The sequence below is a fragment of the Nematolebias whitei genome, chromosome 3 (genome assembly GCF_014905685.2).
Source record: "Nematolebias whitei isolate Nwh7 chromosome 3, NemWhi1, whole genome shotgun sequence".
Classification (NCBI taxonomy): domain Eukaryota; kingdom Metazoa; phylum Chordata; class Actinopteri; order Cyprinodontiformes; family Rivulidae; genus Nematolebias; species Nematolebias whitei.
The window spans coordinates 9316708-9335470 of NC_056500.1; the positions used below are offsets into that span (position 1 = coordinate 9316708).

Here is an 18763-nt window from a genome sequence, read left to right on the forward strand (position 1 = left end):
TAGATTTTTATTGACAGGTTGTTTTTTTCCATTCTAGAATGCCATTTGCAGATCAGATGAGTTTTTCTTGTGCAGTGCACGTAAAAGTAGGAAAGTGCACTTGGGAAACAGCTGGATTTTCAAGAGGACACGACATGCATCTGTGAGGAGACTGAAAACCTGGAGGAATGACAGCGTGGGAAAAGGTGCCACGACGACGGAGGGGGGGCACATAACACCCAGGAGGAGATGATCTGAAGAAGATGGAGAATGCAGGAGGAGAAGCTATACGGGATAGGAGGAGGAGCAGGAGGTGGCGGGGGGTGGAGGGACACAGAATGGCGTGAGGACATAGGCCGGTGGTTGGTTTGATCGGAGCCACGTGTGCGTCCAGCAACGTCTCTCCGCCGCTTCATGGATGTCGACGAGACGTTGGCTTCCCATGCTGCCCGGTCCCTTCTGTTTTGGCCCAGGTAGGTGCGTATCGTCCCGTACAGCCAAGTTTCCTGATGAGCTCTCTTTTTCCAGGTTGGTTCGGATGATGCCCGTACCAAAAGTTGCCATTTTGAAAGTTCTCTGTACGTTCCTCCACGTCTCTTCGTCAGTCGATGCTTAGTTACAGGACGATGGTAGGCTTAAAGTCGACGGGAAAATATGGCGTACTTCGGCTGTCCCGTTATTGGTTTGGGATGCGACACGACTGCTAAAGAACAAAAAACTTACATAAAAATCATGGTGCATTATAAGAAGGTCGTAGAGTTAGTGACATGATTTTAGTTGGCATTGTTAATGAAAGTGTGATATTTGAGACATTTTAATTATTTTCTTTTAATATTGGCATGGACCTGCATGAGTCAAAAGCATTTTATGTTATTTCCAATAATTTGATTAGACAATCAGAACACATCCTTGTTTTAGGACTTTTATTTTTTTTTCTCTCAAATTTATGAGAATATTGACTATTTATGTGCATATAAAATAAAACAAAAATGCCATTAAATGAGGACAAACAAGATTAACTGTTAAAGAGTAACCGGACTCATAATATGGATATTTACTGATTTTTTTTTAGGAAACGATGAGAAAACTAGTTGATGGTCACTTGACTTATCTGACGTGGGATGAAATCACCATCCACTGTCTCAAAACAAACTCCATCAACCAACAGAATCAATCCTCGGCGACTTTATGGCTGCGTACGATTGGAATTATTTCTATAAGGACGCCATTTCCTGCATTTCGGCTTCAGATCGGAGTCGTAGCTTCAGCCGTTGAATTTCAAACTTCCTTTAGTTTAGTTCAATATGTAAATTTAAAGTAACCCAAACGCAACGCAATATTAAAACTAAAATCAAAACGACATCTGTAACGGTGTTTAGGCTTAGAAGGAGAATATGCCACTTATGTTGTTCAATACACGGTTAATGATAACAGCTAAACAAGAGCAAAATCCAGAATAATCCCACAAATCCCAAATGGAAACAGTGTCTGCGTTGTTACACTCACTTTAAAAAGTGACAATCTGACAAGAAAATGTTTTGTTTTTTGTAATTTTTGTCTTAGATTTGATTACCGCTAATAACCATTAAATTAAAAAAATACTATGATATATTTCTAATGAGCATTTGTGTCAGTTTATTCTTTTTGGATGTTTATTCACTATTACGTGAAATAAAATACATGGAATTACATCACAGTTAGAATCATTAGAAGTTATCTATTTAGTATTATTTTTACCTAATTATTTATGTATTCAACAGTAAGTCTGTATCTAGGAGTTTAGTCTAATTTATATTTTTCAAACTATGGGGTACCCACAGTGATTTAACGTTTAGAAAAATCAAGAATGTGGCAGAAATTGCAAAATATATTTTTCTATGTTTTTGATTTGAAACATTACATAAAAATCCTGATGCATGCTCAATAATCCAGGTAGAAAAATTTAACAAAATTAAGTCAAGTCCTCTGGACGGATTAAAAAAAAAAAAGTTTAAAGGTTTTGTCTTTTATCCAAATCTCCTCAAACTGACGAAGTCTTTCGAATAAAAAAATGAAACGTTTCAACTAGTTTATTTATTTTAATTTTATTTTTTTAATCCATACAGAGGACCAGACTTAACTTTGTTAGATTACATAATAAAACTTTTTTTTTTACACGATGACAATATTTTATTAGAACAGAACTAATTAGTCGTTTGCAGGAGATTGCCTCTGAGTAAAATATTACTTTTTGCCTAGACTTTAGTTTTATTCTGGTTGGTTTCAACAAGGCGGCACGGTGGTGCAGTTGGTAGAGCTGTTACCTCTCAGCGAGAAGGTTGCCGGATCAAAATCCCAGCACGGGACCTTTCTGGGTGGAGTTTGCATGTTCTCTCCGTGCATGCGTGGGTTTTCTCCGGGTACTCCGGTTTCCTCCCACAGAACAAAAACATGCATGTTAGATCGATTGGTAACTCTAAATTGTCCCTAGGTGTGAGTGAGAGACTGAATGGTTGTTTGTCTCTATGTGTCCCTGAGCTGGGCTGGAGACCTGTCCAGGGTGTCCCCCACTTCTCGCACAGTGACTGCTCGACATGGGCTCCGGCGACCCCCGTGATCCAAAATGGAAGAAGCGGGTAAAAGATAATGGATGGATGGATGTTAGTGATGTTATTTAAGCAGGATGGACAAACGACAGACATTTGAAAGTGAACGCCTCGCACCCCGAGAGGAAAACACTGCAGATATTCACACACCTCTACAGAGAAATTTGGAAATCGACACTCGAGAACTGTCTGTCCCGTCTGTCAGAACTCATCAGTGAAAAGAAACACGGTTGTTTCGTGTCTTTTGGTTTTGAGAAATGCATTTTACAGGAAGCTACGTTCACTTTGATCCATTTGAAGCACACACACACTCAGCAATAACATATTAAACAAAATCTCCACCATTCTACGCTATATATGCTGTTTGCAGAAAATATGTTGTATCTGGCTTTAAATCTTGTACTTTGCTGAAGAGTTCCTTTGACCTGTGTCTTTGATTCCTTCTCTAAATTAAGTTTCTGGAGAAAAGGCCTCTCACGTGTCCCCAAAGAAGAAATCAGGCGGTTGTGCGTCGATGTCCTCCGGCTCACCAAGCATCAAAATCTAAAAGAGAAACAGCACCTGGACAAACTGTGATTGTACTGATTATTACCTCCTTTGTATGAATCCCTTCGGACGATTCGTAACGAAACACTGCATGAAGAGGAGAGCACAAAGGATTTATTGGTGATGCCATCGACTCATCATACGATGCGTTTTAAACGGTGGTTATGCACAGGAACCACGTTTAAAAGCGACAACACTGGGCAGCCATGATCTTGGCACGTTCTCCATGTTTGTCCTCAGCCATGAGGTTAACTATAAGCTGATAGTATGTGATCAACTGCACTGTGGCCCAATATTCTGCTTCACCCTCAATAAAACCAGCTGGACTTTTCAATCAGTGTTGTGAAAATGGCAGCCGACAGTTTCCAGCCCCGGACAGAGGACGAGCTCCACCGCAGTGATTTCACAGTATCAGTGCTAGCATCTCTCCACCTCAGTAACGAGGCTTTGGTCATGGATGAGAACATGACTCACACGGAGGATAATCCTCAGCCCTGTCCTGCTATGATGTCATCACATCTTAACCAATCACAGCAGGAGGCGGGGCCTGCTCCACCAGCATATCAAGGTATGATCACAATTCTGCTTTAAGCTTTTATTTATTCATTTACAGAAATCACTGAAAATATGAAATGTGATGTGTTTTTAATATAATTTTGCAGACTGAATAGTCCAAAAACTCCTTTAAGGTGCTGAGCTTACTGAAATGTTTAATTTTTATTTACTTAAAGAGATGATTCAGCTCTTTTGAAGTGGTGTTCTGTCAAATACGTTATGTACAGTTATTATTTTACCTGTGTTAGATAGATATTTGAACAGTCGCAGTTTGGAGAATTAGTTAATTTCTGACCAGATTTGCAAGCCAATGGCTCGTAAGGGCTCCACAGTTTTAGAAAAACCTGCAACATGCAACATTAGTTCATATGTTCATGACAATATCAATAGGAATAAACCCACGTCCTCCTCACTTCTGACTTTAGGTGGTAACTCACTAACTGTTGGACGACTGTTGACTCAAAACTGTGAAAATTACAAGAATATTTGCAAACTTTCTGCTGCAGTCTCACTAAACTTTGAGTGTTTGTGATCAAGTGACTGACTAGCCTTTGTGGCCAAGTTAAATGTGGCCATTTTTTTTGAAAATCACAGCCTATTTTGTGCGCACAGCTTGCATTCTTGGCTGTGCACATTATTTTGTTGTCCACCTTCGCCCACTTTGTTTTGCCCCTTGGCAGGCATCCCTAACGTTTACGATTTAATCAGCTGGAGTTCACCTCTGAATGAAGACAGACAGATTTAGACTGGATTTTAATAATTATTTATCATTGTGGTTTCTAGATCTGGACGTTTGTCTCAGACGTTTACCATCAGCGGACAGCTTCCATACAGGAGTTATAATACAGCTCTGGAGCTCTGCGACTTGCACGAGCAAGCTCTTAACTATGAGTGAATGATGTGAGACAGTCTGAAAACATTTGGGAGATTCCCCCATGAACGTTTGTCTGTTCACAGCCCAGGGTGAACCTCCTTTAGTCTTCTGTCATCACTGTCATCTAAACCAGGTGTGGGCCTCAAGGCCAAGGAACGTCTTTTGGATGGACTCAGTAGTACTTGTATAACGGTTTATGATTCACTGCAGTCCCAACAGTCTTTAATATTATTTCTCTCACTGGTATTGCCATGATAACATTTTTATACACTGTGCAGCCCTAATTGCTGGTTTGAGTGGGGACAAGGAAAAATTATGATTCTATTTTCATCCAAACCCTAATTTATAAACCTTTATACCACCATTACTGTATTTTCAGACAGAAAAACTTTGATATTCCTGCTGGCAGTACCAATGAATGTACTGGAATTGCTACAGCCAGCTGCCACTGCTATTTGCACCAGTAAATAACCATTGAATTTTGTGTACAAGTCTATAATGCAAAGTTGAGGGCAAAGTGAAGGTTTATTAAGCAATCCATATTGGTTTTAGACTTGTGAGTTGATTGTGATCTTATTAATTTGGTCAAAAATCATCTCGTTTTTTCAAATTAAGGTCATTCAAAGAGTTATTTACAAAAAGTTAATTGTTCAGAACCGTTCCAGAGAACGGCACTTCAAGAGATCTGAACTTTTTCTTTAACAAACCAGGTTTCTAGAAGGTCTCTATGGAGCGTTTGGTCTTTTCCTCAGGTTTTTTTATTTTTATTTTTTATTTTAGCCAAATTGAGAACCACCTCTGCCTAAGGATCAATACAGAAGCAAAAAGTCAAAAATTTATTGAGAGCAGGCTCAGTTGGTAGAGCTGTCGCCTCTCAGCGAGAAGGTCGTCTGATCAAATCCCAGCCGGGAGACCATTCTGGGTGGAGTTTGCATGTTCCCTCCGTGCATGTGTGAGTTTTCTACGGGTACTCCGGTTTCCTCCCACAGACCAAAATCATGCATGTTAGATTGACTGGTGACTCTCATTGTTTCTAGGTGTGAGTGCGAGTGAATGGTTGTTTGTCTCTGTGTCCCTGTGATGGACAAGGGTGCCAATGAACATCCCCCCTCCACCCCCCATGATCTGACAGGGAAGAAGCGGGTAAAAATAATGGATGGATGGCTATAGAGAGCAAGGTACACAAAAATATAAAGTAAACCAATCTGATTAAAATTATTCAACACACGAGGGCTCAGTGTGTAGATGCTAAAATAAATAGCTCATAAATACATAAACAGAACAAGATTTGTGACATACTGCTCAAAACTTAGAATAATACAAAAATTATTTGCAAAAATAAATAATAATAATGACAGTGTGTGTCTCAGTGAGGAATCAGCAGATGGCAGCATTTATTTTGTCATGGGACCGGAGCACTTGATACAGTTTGTGTCAGAGATGAGTTGGAGAACGAAAGATCCTGATGTTATTTAGAAACGTCCTGAGTCTATAGACCTGATCCAGATTCATATTAACTTAGAAGAAAGTCAGATGTTTTTAAGCAAGCAGGATCTTAACTGTGGATGAATGCCAACTACCCCCCCCCCCCCCCCACACACACACACACACACACACCTCCTATAGGAGCATGGTTAGATGCTAAAATCTTTAGTTCTTGAAGCAGAAATGTGTTTATATTAAAAATGGGGCAGACCTGAACCTTGATTGGAAGGATCATGAAAACTTTGGGAAAGTCCTGCTTTTCTGCATGCAGCTCTGTGAACATCAAACCAAACCCCTCCCCCCAACACACACACACACACACACACACACACACACATACACATACACACACCAAACCGGACCGCCTGAGGTCAGTTGATGGTGGCTGACCCACCATTAGATCTGATAAGCAGATTCAGTGAATAATTACTTCAGCAGATGTTCCAACGAACTAAACGAGTATAGTTGACATAAAGTCGTGTCAGTTCTTTGGATCTGGGGGGTTGTGGGGATGGGGTGGGGGGGACTCAAGCTAACTTTGGTCCTCCTGGAAAACACTTTCCTCGAGAGTAGACGTCTTCCATCAAGTAACCAAGATGGCACAGATTGTAGAAGTTTGATTTTTTTGGTCAAAGATTGCTTTTAAAGCGTTAGGAATATTATGAATATATAAGTGTCAGACATTTTTAATTATCTATCAAGATCCTTAAATGTATTCTCTTAAAGGATGGGGGAAACCCCTCAAAGGAACAAGTAAAAACTCATATAGGTTCAGATCTTTACAGGTTTTCAGCAACATTCAGGGTTTAATAGATGATGATCCCATTTGGCTTTAAATACCAGACAAGTTCTGACGAGCCTCACTGTTCGAAGGCACGGGGGGGTCATCATTTTAAGTCCTAACGTGGGACTCCTCCGGCACACGGCTCCGTCTGCAGCAGCAATTTCAAACATCTCCAGGCGTGCCTTCACTAGTGCTGACGGGATGACTTACATCTGACAGCACGCCTCACTGCAGCACGCGTGTGCATGTTTACATGTTGCACACGAGCATTCAAAGAAACGGCCTACAGGTGCTCACCTTTTCCTGCATCACTAACCCAGACAGGTGCGATGCACACCAACAGGAGCACATGAGCTCATCTGCATCTCGCTGTAGACAGCTGTTTGTTAGGCGAGGCAAGGCGAGGTCAAGCGGGAGCGATTCTGGCTGCGAGTGCCTGAGCTTTGAGGAGTGCCAGTTCTGGTATTTTCGGCAGTCAGACAGTGTCACCTGTCAGCGCTCCAGTCTGGACAGATCCTCCTGCAAGCTGCAAGGCTAAGCAACTCAACTATAGCTCCTCCGGTTTTGTCGGGGGAAGCTGCAGTGTTTGCAGACGGCCACATTCAGACTGTTCTTTGACTTTTTCGTTTCTAACATTGGACTGTCGTGCGGTTGAAGTTTCAGAGCCCGTAGAAACAGAGAAAGGCCAAAACGACACCGAGATGCAGTCTCTCACACAGACACCGGGTCCAAAGGAGATCTGCTCCAATGGTGATCAAGAGGATTTGCATCCTGCCCTGAAAACCATCAACAAAGCTGGAGGTACTCATCAGCATTTCCTCGCTAGTGGCAATTTTTCACATCAGTTTTGTCCCAAAATAAATGTTGTTCTTTGTCTACAATTTAAAAAGTTGTACAATTTACAAATGTTCTGTTTTGGTTAATTGAACAATGTTGACAAAAGATAGTAGCTATAAATACACACACACACACATATATATATATATATATATATATATATATATATATATATATATATATATATATATATATAGCTATGAAAAGTATAAAACGTGAAAAGCAGTTAAAAGACTGACGTTTACTGAAGGTTTCTTTCATAACTGACCTGATTTAAATATGAAAGGAAGCAAAAAAATAACAAAAAGAAGAAATAAATCATGACATTTGAAAGAAAATTAGATTTTTTTTTAAACAATTTCCATTTTTCAAGTTGCTCTTCCTGTCGTTATTGTGATTTAAAAAAAACAACAACTTTTGATTGATTTTGTGATCAGATATTCAACTTGAGAGCAATATAACCAAAGCTACGGGCGCCGCTGGCAGCAGCGCTGACGAAAGCCAGTTGTCTGAAGCAGAGTGGTACTGGGGCAACATCTCCAGGTATTGCAACCATTTATTCCTGCCATATGCAACCATTTCAGACTAACGTATTTGAATTTAATCGACTTTTCTTGGATTTTTAAAGAAAACAAATCTATCCTAAATGACTGTCAAGAAATGGAAAAAACAGAAATTTGATTGTAATAAGACAAAAATATTGTAGGAGTAAATATTTATTTCCAACTCCACTGCAGTCTTATTTAAGTTTTTACTTCCTTTCCCCTCCAGCTGAGCATCACTAGACAAAAGTCAACCCAACATGGCCACTGTGGTTATCATCATCTGCTTTAATGCAACATTATATAAAAATATTCCTGTTGATTTTAAAAGTGAGGCGTTAATGCGTGCTGAGTGTCCATTATATCAAGACAGTGCAATTCCTACATGTGCACTTTTGAAGCATCTTATTTTTTGTAGTTTGAACTAATCTCAACAAATCCTAACTTTCTTCTTTTTTGGTCTAGAGATGAAGTGAATGAGCTCATGAGAAACACTCCTGATGGCACCTTTTTGGTCCGAGATGCTTCCAGTAGGATTAAAGGGGAATATACTCTGACGCTACGGTACATACGCTGCACTGATTTCATGCGTTCGTTACATAAAACTGTACGCTGCCGTATAAATATTACACCCTAATAGTTAAGGGATTAAAAATAACTGTACATTATGTTTAGAATTTGAGTTACTAACAATGAAATACATCGTTTACTCCAAATCAAATTTTAAACTCACGTTTCGAATGAGGCTTTTCTTTGAAGCGTAACTCCAGACATTTAACAGAATCTGGACCGTCTGGGTTTCAGATGATGACACTGTTGATTAGGGCCTGGCACCGACTCCAGCAGACGGCAACATGACTCCATCGACTAAAGATGTGTTCCACTCGTGTTTTCTCCCCCCACTCATCTAACACACATTTGTCTATAGACACGTTCCAATATAGACGGATTGCACAACATTGACCTAAATTAGTTTTAACCCAATCTGGATGTTGCTTTATATGTAAAATTGTCACCCTCAGCTGTTTTTTAATCTCCTTTTCAAGCCGATATTCTTCCAGTTTTCTGTCTTGAGACAATTCGCTGCATGCCGGGCAAGGAGAGTTAAAACTCAACCATGTTCATTCAGCTCATCTGGATGGTTTCTTTTTTGCTGAGATGTTTCATCCTTCATCCAAAGGACTTCTTCAACTCTGAGGAGACACCAAACAAACTGATTCCCACAAACATAGTGGGAATAAAAACAGTTTGCTGGTGCTAAGATTGTCTCCGGGGCCCGCCCTCTCCCCCGTCTACTCCTCTGAGACAGTCGTGCCAAAAGGGTTCAAACACCAAACGCTCAATAATCCAGGTATAAAAATCTAACAATGTTCCATCAGGTCATCTGGATGGATTCTTAGATTTCTTTCTCAGTCTGAAGAAGTCGTTTGGATGAAGGACGAATCAGCTAAAACAGAAACTGTCCAGATGACCTGACTGAACATTGTTAGAGTTTGACCTGGATTATTGAGCATGAACTTTGGTGTTTTGAACCAATTTGGCATGACTGTCTCAGCGGAGTTGACGGGGGAGAGGGCGGGCCCCGGAGGCCGTCTTAGCACCAGCAAACTGGGTTTTTTCCCCACTATCGAGTATGATGTTTGTGGGAATCAGTTTGTTTGGCGTCTCCTCAGATTTGAAGAAGTCCTTTGGATGAAGGACAAAACGTCTCGGCTAAAAAAGAAACCGTCCAGATGACCTAACTGAACATAGTTGGATTTTATACCTGGATTATTGAGCATGAACGTTGGAGTTAAAACTGTTTGGTCTGGAAGAGAAGTTTTCAAATAGACTGAAATGGGAGCCAACAACCATCAAAACAACTTGAACTTCTATTAGCACCAGTCTAAACATCACATTAATAATCAAGAAAACTTTTTGTTTGATTTCTGCAGAAAAGATGGGTACAACAGACTGATAAAAGTCTTCCATCATGGGGGGAAGTGTGGATTTTCAGAGCCACTAACCTTCCCCTCGGTGGTGGACCTGATCCAGTATTACCAAAAGAAGTCACTAGCCCAGTACAACTCCAAACTGGACGCACGCTTACTCTACCCAGTGTCCAGATACCAGCAGGTGGGTTCATAATGACTGTGTGCCATTTATCACAGATCATAAAGTTGATGAATTTCGCTGGGATTTTCACTACATGGCAACCTTTACTGTTTTATTTGTATTTGTACTTTAGAGCTGATCTATAGCAGAACAATTTACTGAGATAAAAATTAAGTTCAATGCTCATATTTAATGGGTCTTGTATCATTTTCAAATTATTGTTTTTTTTCTGTCGCAGCAAGTTGCAATGGAGGTCGACATTTGTGCAGTTGGAGAACAACTGAAAATATTTCATGATCAATATAAAGAAAAGAGCCAAGAGTATGACCGCCTGTTTGAGGAGCTGAACCAAACCTCCCAGGTACAACTTGTATTACTCATTTTTACCAACATGTCCCTACAAAATGTTTAACCTATATTGGTTTTAGGTGACTACTAATCCCCAACACTGCTTTAGCTTTAAAGGACTTAAATGTTAAGATTTTATTTCACCGTTACAGGAACTCCAGAGCAAGCGGACCGCCATTGAAGCTTTCAGTGAAATCATTCGGATCTTCGAAGAGGAGTGTGAAACCCAAGAGCGCTACAGCAAGGAATACATCGACATGTTCCTCACGTTGGACAGCAGCACAAAGACAGACAAGTATGATCCTAAACACTAACAGCTTCATGTTTCGATATGCTTACACGCCCATCAGAGCCAAAATTCACCGAAGCTGCTGCTTCACCTGCAGGATTCAAAGCAACTCAGGCGAATTACAATCAACAGTGGAAGAGATCCACAACAGCAAGAAGGCGTTGGAGGAAGAGCTGAGGACGAAGGCAGTGGCTCACATGGAGGTGGACAAGAAAATAAGCAGCCTGAAGACGGACGTCGTGCAGCTCAGGAAGATCAGAGATCAATACCTTCTGTAAGTTTAGCGCTCCACGCTGTAACAGAAGAAACTCCAACGAGAAAATCATTTCAAATTTAGACACAAATACATGCTGACCTGTTTGTGAGTAGACTGGGAAAATGGTATTTTATGTAAAAAAAATTATCGCGATGCCAAGTTAAATCTGTTGGATAAAATAATTGTCCTTTCAACATCTGTTTACTCAAGCCACTCTGAGGACACGAGAAGATTTTTAAACTGGCCTTTACTTGCAAGGGCAGACGTTCACGAGGAAGCCTTCACACATGTACAAAAGTTACATGCTTTTAGCCTCATCGGTGAGAATCTGCGCCGGACAGAGAGGCGGGAAAATCTTTAATACACGCTTAACAAACGAGGTCGAGACGACCTCGGCTTTCCAGCTTACAGACTCGGCGAAGGCCTTGGAGTTATCAGGTGCGCCTGCAGGCTCCTCTCAGGAGACAAAACAACTCTCTAACGCACACGCATTAATTACCGTACTTTCCACCGTACATGTCGCACTGTCGTATAAGTCACATCCGTCCAAATGTCTCTAATAAAGTGGAATAAACAAATATGTCACTTCGCCGTATAAGTTGCATCTATTATGCATCACTACCTGGAAACGTGGGCCTGTGTGTCAAAAGTCGATTGGCGGCCACGGGAGTGAGCACGGGAGGACTTTAACAAGAATTTAACAAGATTAACACCTAAACACAATTATTTGTTTGATCAACATTATAGCAAAGGTGTGTCTCAGTTGAACTTTTCCTTAATAAATGCACTTTAATGGTCAAATCAGCTGCACTTTGCCACGTCGCCCAGGCGAAATGCAGCTGATTTGACGTTTGCTCCAGAAGTTCCGGAGCGAGCTAAAGGTGGTTTTATATGGCAAGCCAAGTGTCTCATTAATAGCCCATCCATCCATCCATTATCTTTACCCGTTTATTCCATTTTGGGTCACGGGGGTCGCTGGTGCCCATGTCCAGCAATCACTGTGTGAGGGGCGGGGTACACCCTGGATGGGTCGCAAGTCCATCACAGGGCCACATAGAGACAAACGAGACAAACAACCATTCACTCTCTCACTCACACCTAGGGACAATTTAGAGTTACCAATCAGCCTAACATGCATGTTTTTGGTCTGTGGGAGGAAACCGGAGTACCCGGAGAAAACCCACGCATGCACGGAGAGAACATGCAAACTCCACCCAGAAGGCCCCTGGACCGGGGTTTGAACCAAGGACCTGCTCGCTGAGAGGCAGCAGCTCTACCAGTTGCGCCACCGTGCTGCCCCTCATTAATAGCCACTTTTACCTATTAATTAGACACTTGGCTTGCCATATTACTCAAGCGCCCTCTAGTGGCTGAAAATGGTAGTGTTCAATATTTTCCATGTCAGAATGAATGAAATCATCAAATCAGTCAAAAACTGGGTTATAATTTTTTTTTTTTTTTTTTGGGGGGGGGGGGGGGGGGGGGAGACGACGTATATTAGTCATTTGGGTGTATAAGTCACAGGACTTGCAAATTTATGCAAAAAGGTGCAACTTATACCACGAAAAACACAGTAATTACTGATAAACATCCATAACCTTTACCTAAATTCCCTTGACAAAATCTGCCTTGATCCGATCCAAATAATTTAATTTTCACTATTTGTTGATGCGTACAGCACAGATGCAAACTAAACTAAAAGTGCGTTAAAGCTGAAACAAATACAAATCTTGAATGTTGCAAAGGGCAAAAAGTCCCTGTGCACATTCAGATGAAGTGGAAAATCCATGGTTGGAACACAAATCAGTCTTTGCTTTTTTGTTTGTTAACCCACAAGAACAAGTTAAACACAGCAGAGGTACAGAGGTCACATGTTTACAGAGGTCACATGTTTAAAGGTGACTTCTTCATGTTTCAGGTGGCTGAGCCAGCAAGGTACACGGCAGAGCCAAATAAACAGCTGGCTAGGCATAAAGGATGATGAAGAAGAGTAAGTATCTTTTTTTTATTGTCCTATAACTAAACTGACAGACAAATCAGCTTTAAAGACACTTCTTCCTCTGCTTTACTCTTTAAATGTGTGACATAGCTTCCCTTCATTCTAGCATCAAATAAAGAACGATTATGAATTCAAGAGTGTGTGCATTACATAGTTTTACTTCGGCTAAATTAATCTGTTTGTATGTAAGCCCATACACGCTAGAAGATGATATCCGCCAAGAGGAGAGGACCTGGTATGTTGGTGGTATGAGACGCAAAGAGGCGGAGGAGCTGCTGAAAGGAAGGAGGGACGGGACATTCCTAATCAGAGACAGTCAAACTCAGAGAGGCTCCTTTGCCTGCTCCGTTGTGTGAGTGCCCTTACAACAACTTACTCAATTTCATTTAAACAAATAAGATAAATGTCCCGTTTGTCTTCCCGCAGGGTGGACGGGGACGTGAAACACTGTGTGATCTACAGGACGTCCACAGGATACGGCTTCGCTGAGCCCTACAACTTGTACTCGTCGCTCAGGGAGCTCGTCCTCCACTACCGCCACACGTCGCTGATCCAACACAACCAGCAGCTGAATGTAACCCTGGCCTGGCCCGCTCTCAGCCCGCCGTCCAGCTGAGACACACCAGCACACCACCCTGATTCCCAAAGTTTCACAGTATGAGCACAGACGACACACCCCAGTGGGCACGGTGGCACTGCTGAAACAAAACACCGATAATATTCGAGCACACGGGTTTCCGTCTCTATTTCCACAAATAACGATATGGTTGAGCCATCAGTCGAGGTTAATAATCAGACTGGACCAATTTTTCAGAAGAGCTTTGACGCTGATTTGCTCAAAAACACGATAGTTGCAAATTTGGCTCTAAATAAAAGCTTTTCACTAAAATACACAGAGGAAGATCATGTTTAAAGTCATAACAGCTGTCAGACTAATCAACTGTTCCAATGCTGTTGATTAGTATGTTATGCATGTGTATATGTTTATGTATAATAATTTAAAACCATTGAAAAATTGTGAATTATGACAGCTACTATGGCTTCAATTTACTGCTGTTCTAACAACTATCTGCAGTGTGAAGCAATCCCAATTCTAGTTGTTTTTAAAAAAAAAAACTTCTCTTTGACATAAAGCGGTCACAATATTCAACAGTGAATCTAATTTGGCTGCAGACAGAAATACTGATGAAAATCTGTCATCACCACACAACTGAAAAGTGACCAATCCTATTTAATTCTAGGCAAAACAGTGAAGTGGTTCACTGCAACAACGAATACAACAAAGGATATTAATATCCAGCTTTAATTATACTCATCTATTAAAAAGCTTCCATCTGAAGAACAGTCAAAGCACAAAGTTTAAGCACATTTAAAAAAGAATGTGGCTGAGTAATACTGAAAGGTCTAGTTCACTGGACTACACGTTTCTTTTATCCTGAGTGACAGCACAAAAAAATTTAAAGTATTTTCAAACAGCAGATGCACAATGTTCAAACTATTTGCTCAAAGAAGACACACGTGTTCATTATTCTTAAACTTTCGTAACAGAGTTATTTCCCCCCGGAGTTAATCCCATGTATAATCAGGGCGGTAGCTGTGTTAAAGGTGCTTCTAGTGAAATTAAGCTCAGGAAGGGACTCTGCACTGCAGGTGCATTATGGGTACTGCAGGGACTGAGGACACACTCAAGCACTTTATCCCAAACTAAACAATGTGGAAACACTGGATCAGACGAGTCCATTTTGAGTCCTGTTCTTGGTTGACAAAACATTTTGCTTTATTATCTTTTCTCTTTTAATTATTCTTTTTTAGGGCTTTTCAGTTAGGGGAAAAAAAAAAACCTGGCAAATATGTGTAAACCAGTGGTTCCCAACCCTGCTCCTTGAGGAACACCATCCTGCATGTTTTTGTTGTTTCCCTCCTCCTACACACCTGATGATTCAGTGATTTAATTACTTCCTCAAGTTCTGCAGAAGCCTGTTAATCACCCATTTATTCAAATCAGGTGTGTTGGAGCAGAGAAACACCTAAAGCATGCAGGACGGTGTTCCTCAAGGACCAGGGTTGGGAACCACTTTGAATTAACACGAGGTAGATTAATAATTTAATTTACCGTCTTTATTTTATTTCTGAATAATAATGTTGAAGGAATCGTCAGATCTCTTGATTATGACGTTTGTTTCTAGTTCTGTAGAAAATTGTTGAAAGGTGCCTTTAGGAGTTTTATTGCAGCTGTATAATCTCTTACAGATTAAATAATTATATAGACTTATCAGGTCGTGTCTAGTTTGACACTTGATTTCAACATCACAGTATTCCCTAATCGAGAGCATTAACTTTGAATTATTCCATGAAGGAGTTTTGTGTAAAAGATTAGGCCACAATGGATTCACATCGCACTTGAGATGACAAATCCAAAGGGGATTATTTTAATAGCCTTTATTTGACGACTAAATTGTGATATTATATCCAATAGAGTCAAAACATCCAGAAACAGAGCTAGCATTTAAAATTAAACATTACAGAAAAGGGATGTCACAGAAACTGATAGTACCAAAATACACTGCGTTTATTCATTTGGTTTTCAGAATAAAGCCGCGTTCACTTCAAACTCCCAAGATGCAACACGATAACGACGACTCCTGGGTTTTTCTTTAAAAGATGAACTCTTACCGTTCAATGTTTGTTTTTTCGAAGAGAACAGATTAGTCGAGAGGCGGCGCTTTAAATCTGTAGGTTAGTTTAAGATTCATAACCAAGATGGAATAAAACGGCAAAAGTCACAGTTTGAACCTGGAGTTATTCTTTTTTTAAAAAAAGAACTATTCCAGCATCGTAGCACCAACCTCAGAACCAGACAAACCGTCCTGGATTGGTTTCACTGAACGCGAGTGGAAGAAATCGTGTCCAGATGAAAACATGCTGCATGAGGACGCGTCTGTTTTTGATCAATAATAATAACTGCTGCAAAGGGACTTCACCCTCCTGCTGCCCTGGGGTCAAAATGACCCATGAGGCCACAGGTTTTTTGTAATTAAAGTTTTTCATTGATTTTTCAGAACATGGGATTTTTTAACGAAATACAACACAAAATAACAAACATAAAAAATTTAAATAAAGAACATAAATCTGGTTCCCCCCCATACCCCCTCTTTATTTCCCACTCCCAATGTAATAATACATTACAGGTTAGTGATAATTAAAAAAAAGCATGTCTGTAATTAGTTTGGATGATTCAAAAATCCAGAAAATCGAGAATCAAACAAATAAAACAAAAAAGAAAGAAAAAGTCAAAGCAGTAACATTTTAGATCATACAAACGTCTTGTCACACTTTTTAGCGAGTCCCAAAAACTGTCCCAATCCGTGTCTCTGCTCCGGTGCCGTTTGTAAAGTTACACAGTCAAAAATTAACAGCAATATTTTGGTTTATTTAACCTTTCATAAGAAAAAGAAAGTTTTTTTCAATGTCATATATTCACCACGTTATTCATACATTTATAAATGTTCCAAACTAAACATTTAATTTACAAGCTAAATATTTAGTTTACAAACTAATTAACTTGAAAGTTAAATATTATTTATTAAACTATTTAGGTGTAAAATAAATATTTAGTTTCCAAGCTAAATATTTATTTTCAAACTAAGCATTTCATTTCTAAGTTTAACATTTAATTCTGAAACTAAATATTTATTGCTAATTAAATATTTAACTAGGACCTAAATATTGATTTTACAAGCTAAACATTGAATTTGCAAAATATTTCATTTGCTAACTATATATTTAGCTTGGACCTAAATATTTAACTTGCAAGTTAAATATTTAGATTCAAACTAGATTAAATATTTTGCAAAGTAAATCTTTAGCTTGGAAAATAAATAAATAAATAGTTAATTAGCAAAAATAAATAGTTAGTTTAGGAATTAAATATTTAGCTTGTAAATTAAATATTTAGTTTGGAACTAGGACATTTATAAATGTATGAATGACATGGTGAAAACATGACTTAAAAAAAAAAAATTCTTATGAAAAGCTAAATAAACCAAAATATTGCTGTTAATTTTTGACCTTGTAACTTTACAAATGGAACCCCAAAGGCTGCGTCCGCCGTTGATTCAATCCAATCATTGAACTCTGGGTGCTTTGTGGTCTTCCAGTGTGTTAAGATGATCCTGGATGTTGTCACAAGACCAACCACAACTGAAAGGACGCCTTTGAAGATGTCCGGCATTTGAGATCTGTCTCCCAGTAAACACAGTTGTGGGGTCCAAGGGACTTCTGAGCCAAACCAGGCACTCAAACCTCCAAAAAACTTAATTAAAAAAAAATGTAACCAAAGAACATTCCCCAAAACAGTGTAAATATGTCCCCAACTCTTTTTTTTTTTTACATTTCCAACACCAATCGTCCGTCACTGATGCCACAGTTTTAAGACTCGGGCCACGTGGATCGTTTTAACCCAAGGGCAGCAGGAGGGTTAAATAAAAACAATGTGAACACGTTAAACAGCCAAAAGCTTCACATCTGCACGAAGGCTTGGTGAATTATTAGCGACAAACATTTTGTTCAGAGGGAGAAGTGACGCGAGCGCAGCTCGACTACAACAAACAACTGGACTTACGTTGTTTAATACGCTTTAGTTCAATCACATCTTCAGATTCGTGCGTGGTTTGTAAAATGTTTAGAGCCGCTGCATCGGTGGCAGCATTTTACACAGAATTTTGAGAAAGGCTGCATTCGTGTTAGGTTTTTGTTTGAGCTTTTTAATTGAGTTTAATTTAAAATCCTGGTAAATCAGCGTGACATCCCTGAAACGTCGAAGAGCTTTAAAAATGACGACTACCTCAGTGTGAGGTAAACACAAAGGTTGATGGAACACTGTGTCAATGTAGTTAACATTTTCTTTAAAACTTTTACTTTAAAGAACAATAATAATAAAAAAAATGTTTACATTTCCGACCTGTCCGGGTGAATCCAGCTCTGGGTGGGGAACAGGTTTGTGACCCAGGGACTTTTGATTGTGCGGTTTGTGTGTGGAGACAACGTGCGAATTATTCAACCTTAACTTCATTAAAAACTGAAAAAAATACATCATTACCGTATTTTTTGGACCATAAGGGCGCACAGGATTATAAGGCTCACTCTTGATTAAAAAAAATAAAAGCATTTTAAGTGCACCTTATAGTCCAAAAAAACCCGTTACAAATCAATTAATTTGTCAAGCATTAATTAATTATTTAGCATATATGCTTAGTTAGATGGTTTGATTAGAAATCGTTGTCCGAGTACATCTTGATGCACTTCTCTCCTCACGTTTAAATATGTGCTGATTGTCTTTGCGTACTTTCACTTGATGTTGTTCGGGTTTTTTTTTTGACTGTTACCTGCCATGAAGTGAGTTGGGCAGATTCCAGCTTTATTTGCTGTGAAGAGTTGTAAAAGTTGCATGCTGTTGTGTAAAAGCTTTTCTAGTTATAAGTATTTCTAGGCTGGGTACTGTTTAGATATTAGTTTTGTTACTACAACTGCACCACCAGCTACACACACATACGTTTCCTTTTTTTGGTGTTTTGTAAAAATGTCCGTTTTC

The 18763-nt window shown here is 39.6% G+C and overlaps 1 protein-coding gene across 1 annotated transcript; it reads left to right on the forward strand.

Annotated features, from left to right (window-relative positions):
- The first annotated feature begins 3575 nt into the window (after positions 1-3575).
- LOC119407692 (phosphatidylinositol 3-kinase regulatory subunit beta) lies at positions 3576-14068 on the forward strand. The gene is made up of 11 exons (XM_037674511.1): positions 3576-3678; positions 7466-7609; positions 8083-8188; positions 8653-8751; positions 10122-10302; positions 10520-10642; positions 10782-10924; positions 11016-11192; positions 13093-13164; positions 13364-13525; positions 13600-14068. The coding sequence occupies exons 1-11, from the start codon at positions 3576-3578 to the stop codon at positions 13787-13789; spliced, it is 1500 nt and encodes a 499-aa protein (XP_037530439.1). The 3' UTR covers positions 13790-14068.
- Positions 14069-18763: the final 4695 nt, after the last annotated feature.

Coding starts and splice junctions, on each gene's coding strand:
- LOC119407692 (XM_037674511.1), top strand. CDS start 3,576: ATGACTCACACGGAGGATAATCCTCAGCCCTGTCCTGCTATGATGTCA. Junction 8,752..10,121: donor GAATATACTCTGACGCTACG/GTACATACGCTG, acceptor TGATTTCTGCAG/AAAAGATGGGTACAACAGAC. Junction 11,193..13,092: donor ATCAGAGATCAATACCTTCT/GTAAGTTTAGCG, acceptor TTCATGTTTCAG/GTGGCTGAGCCAGCAAGGTA.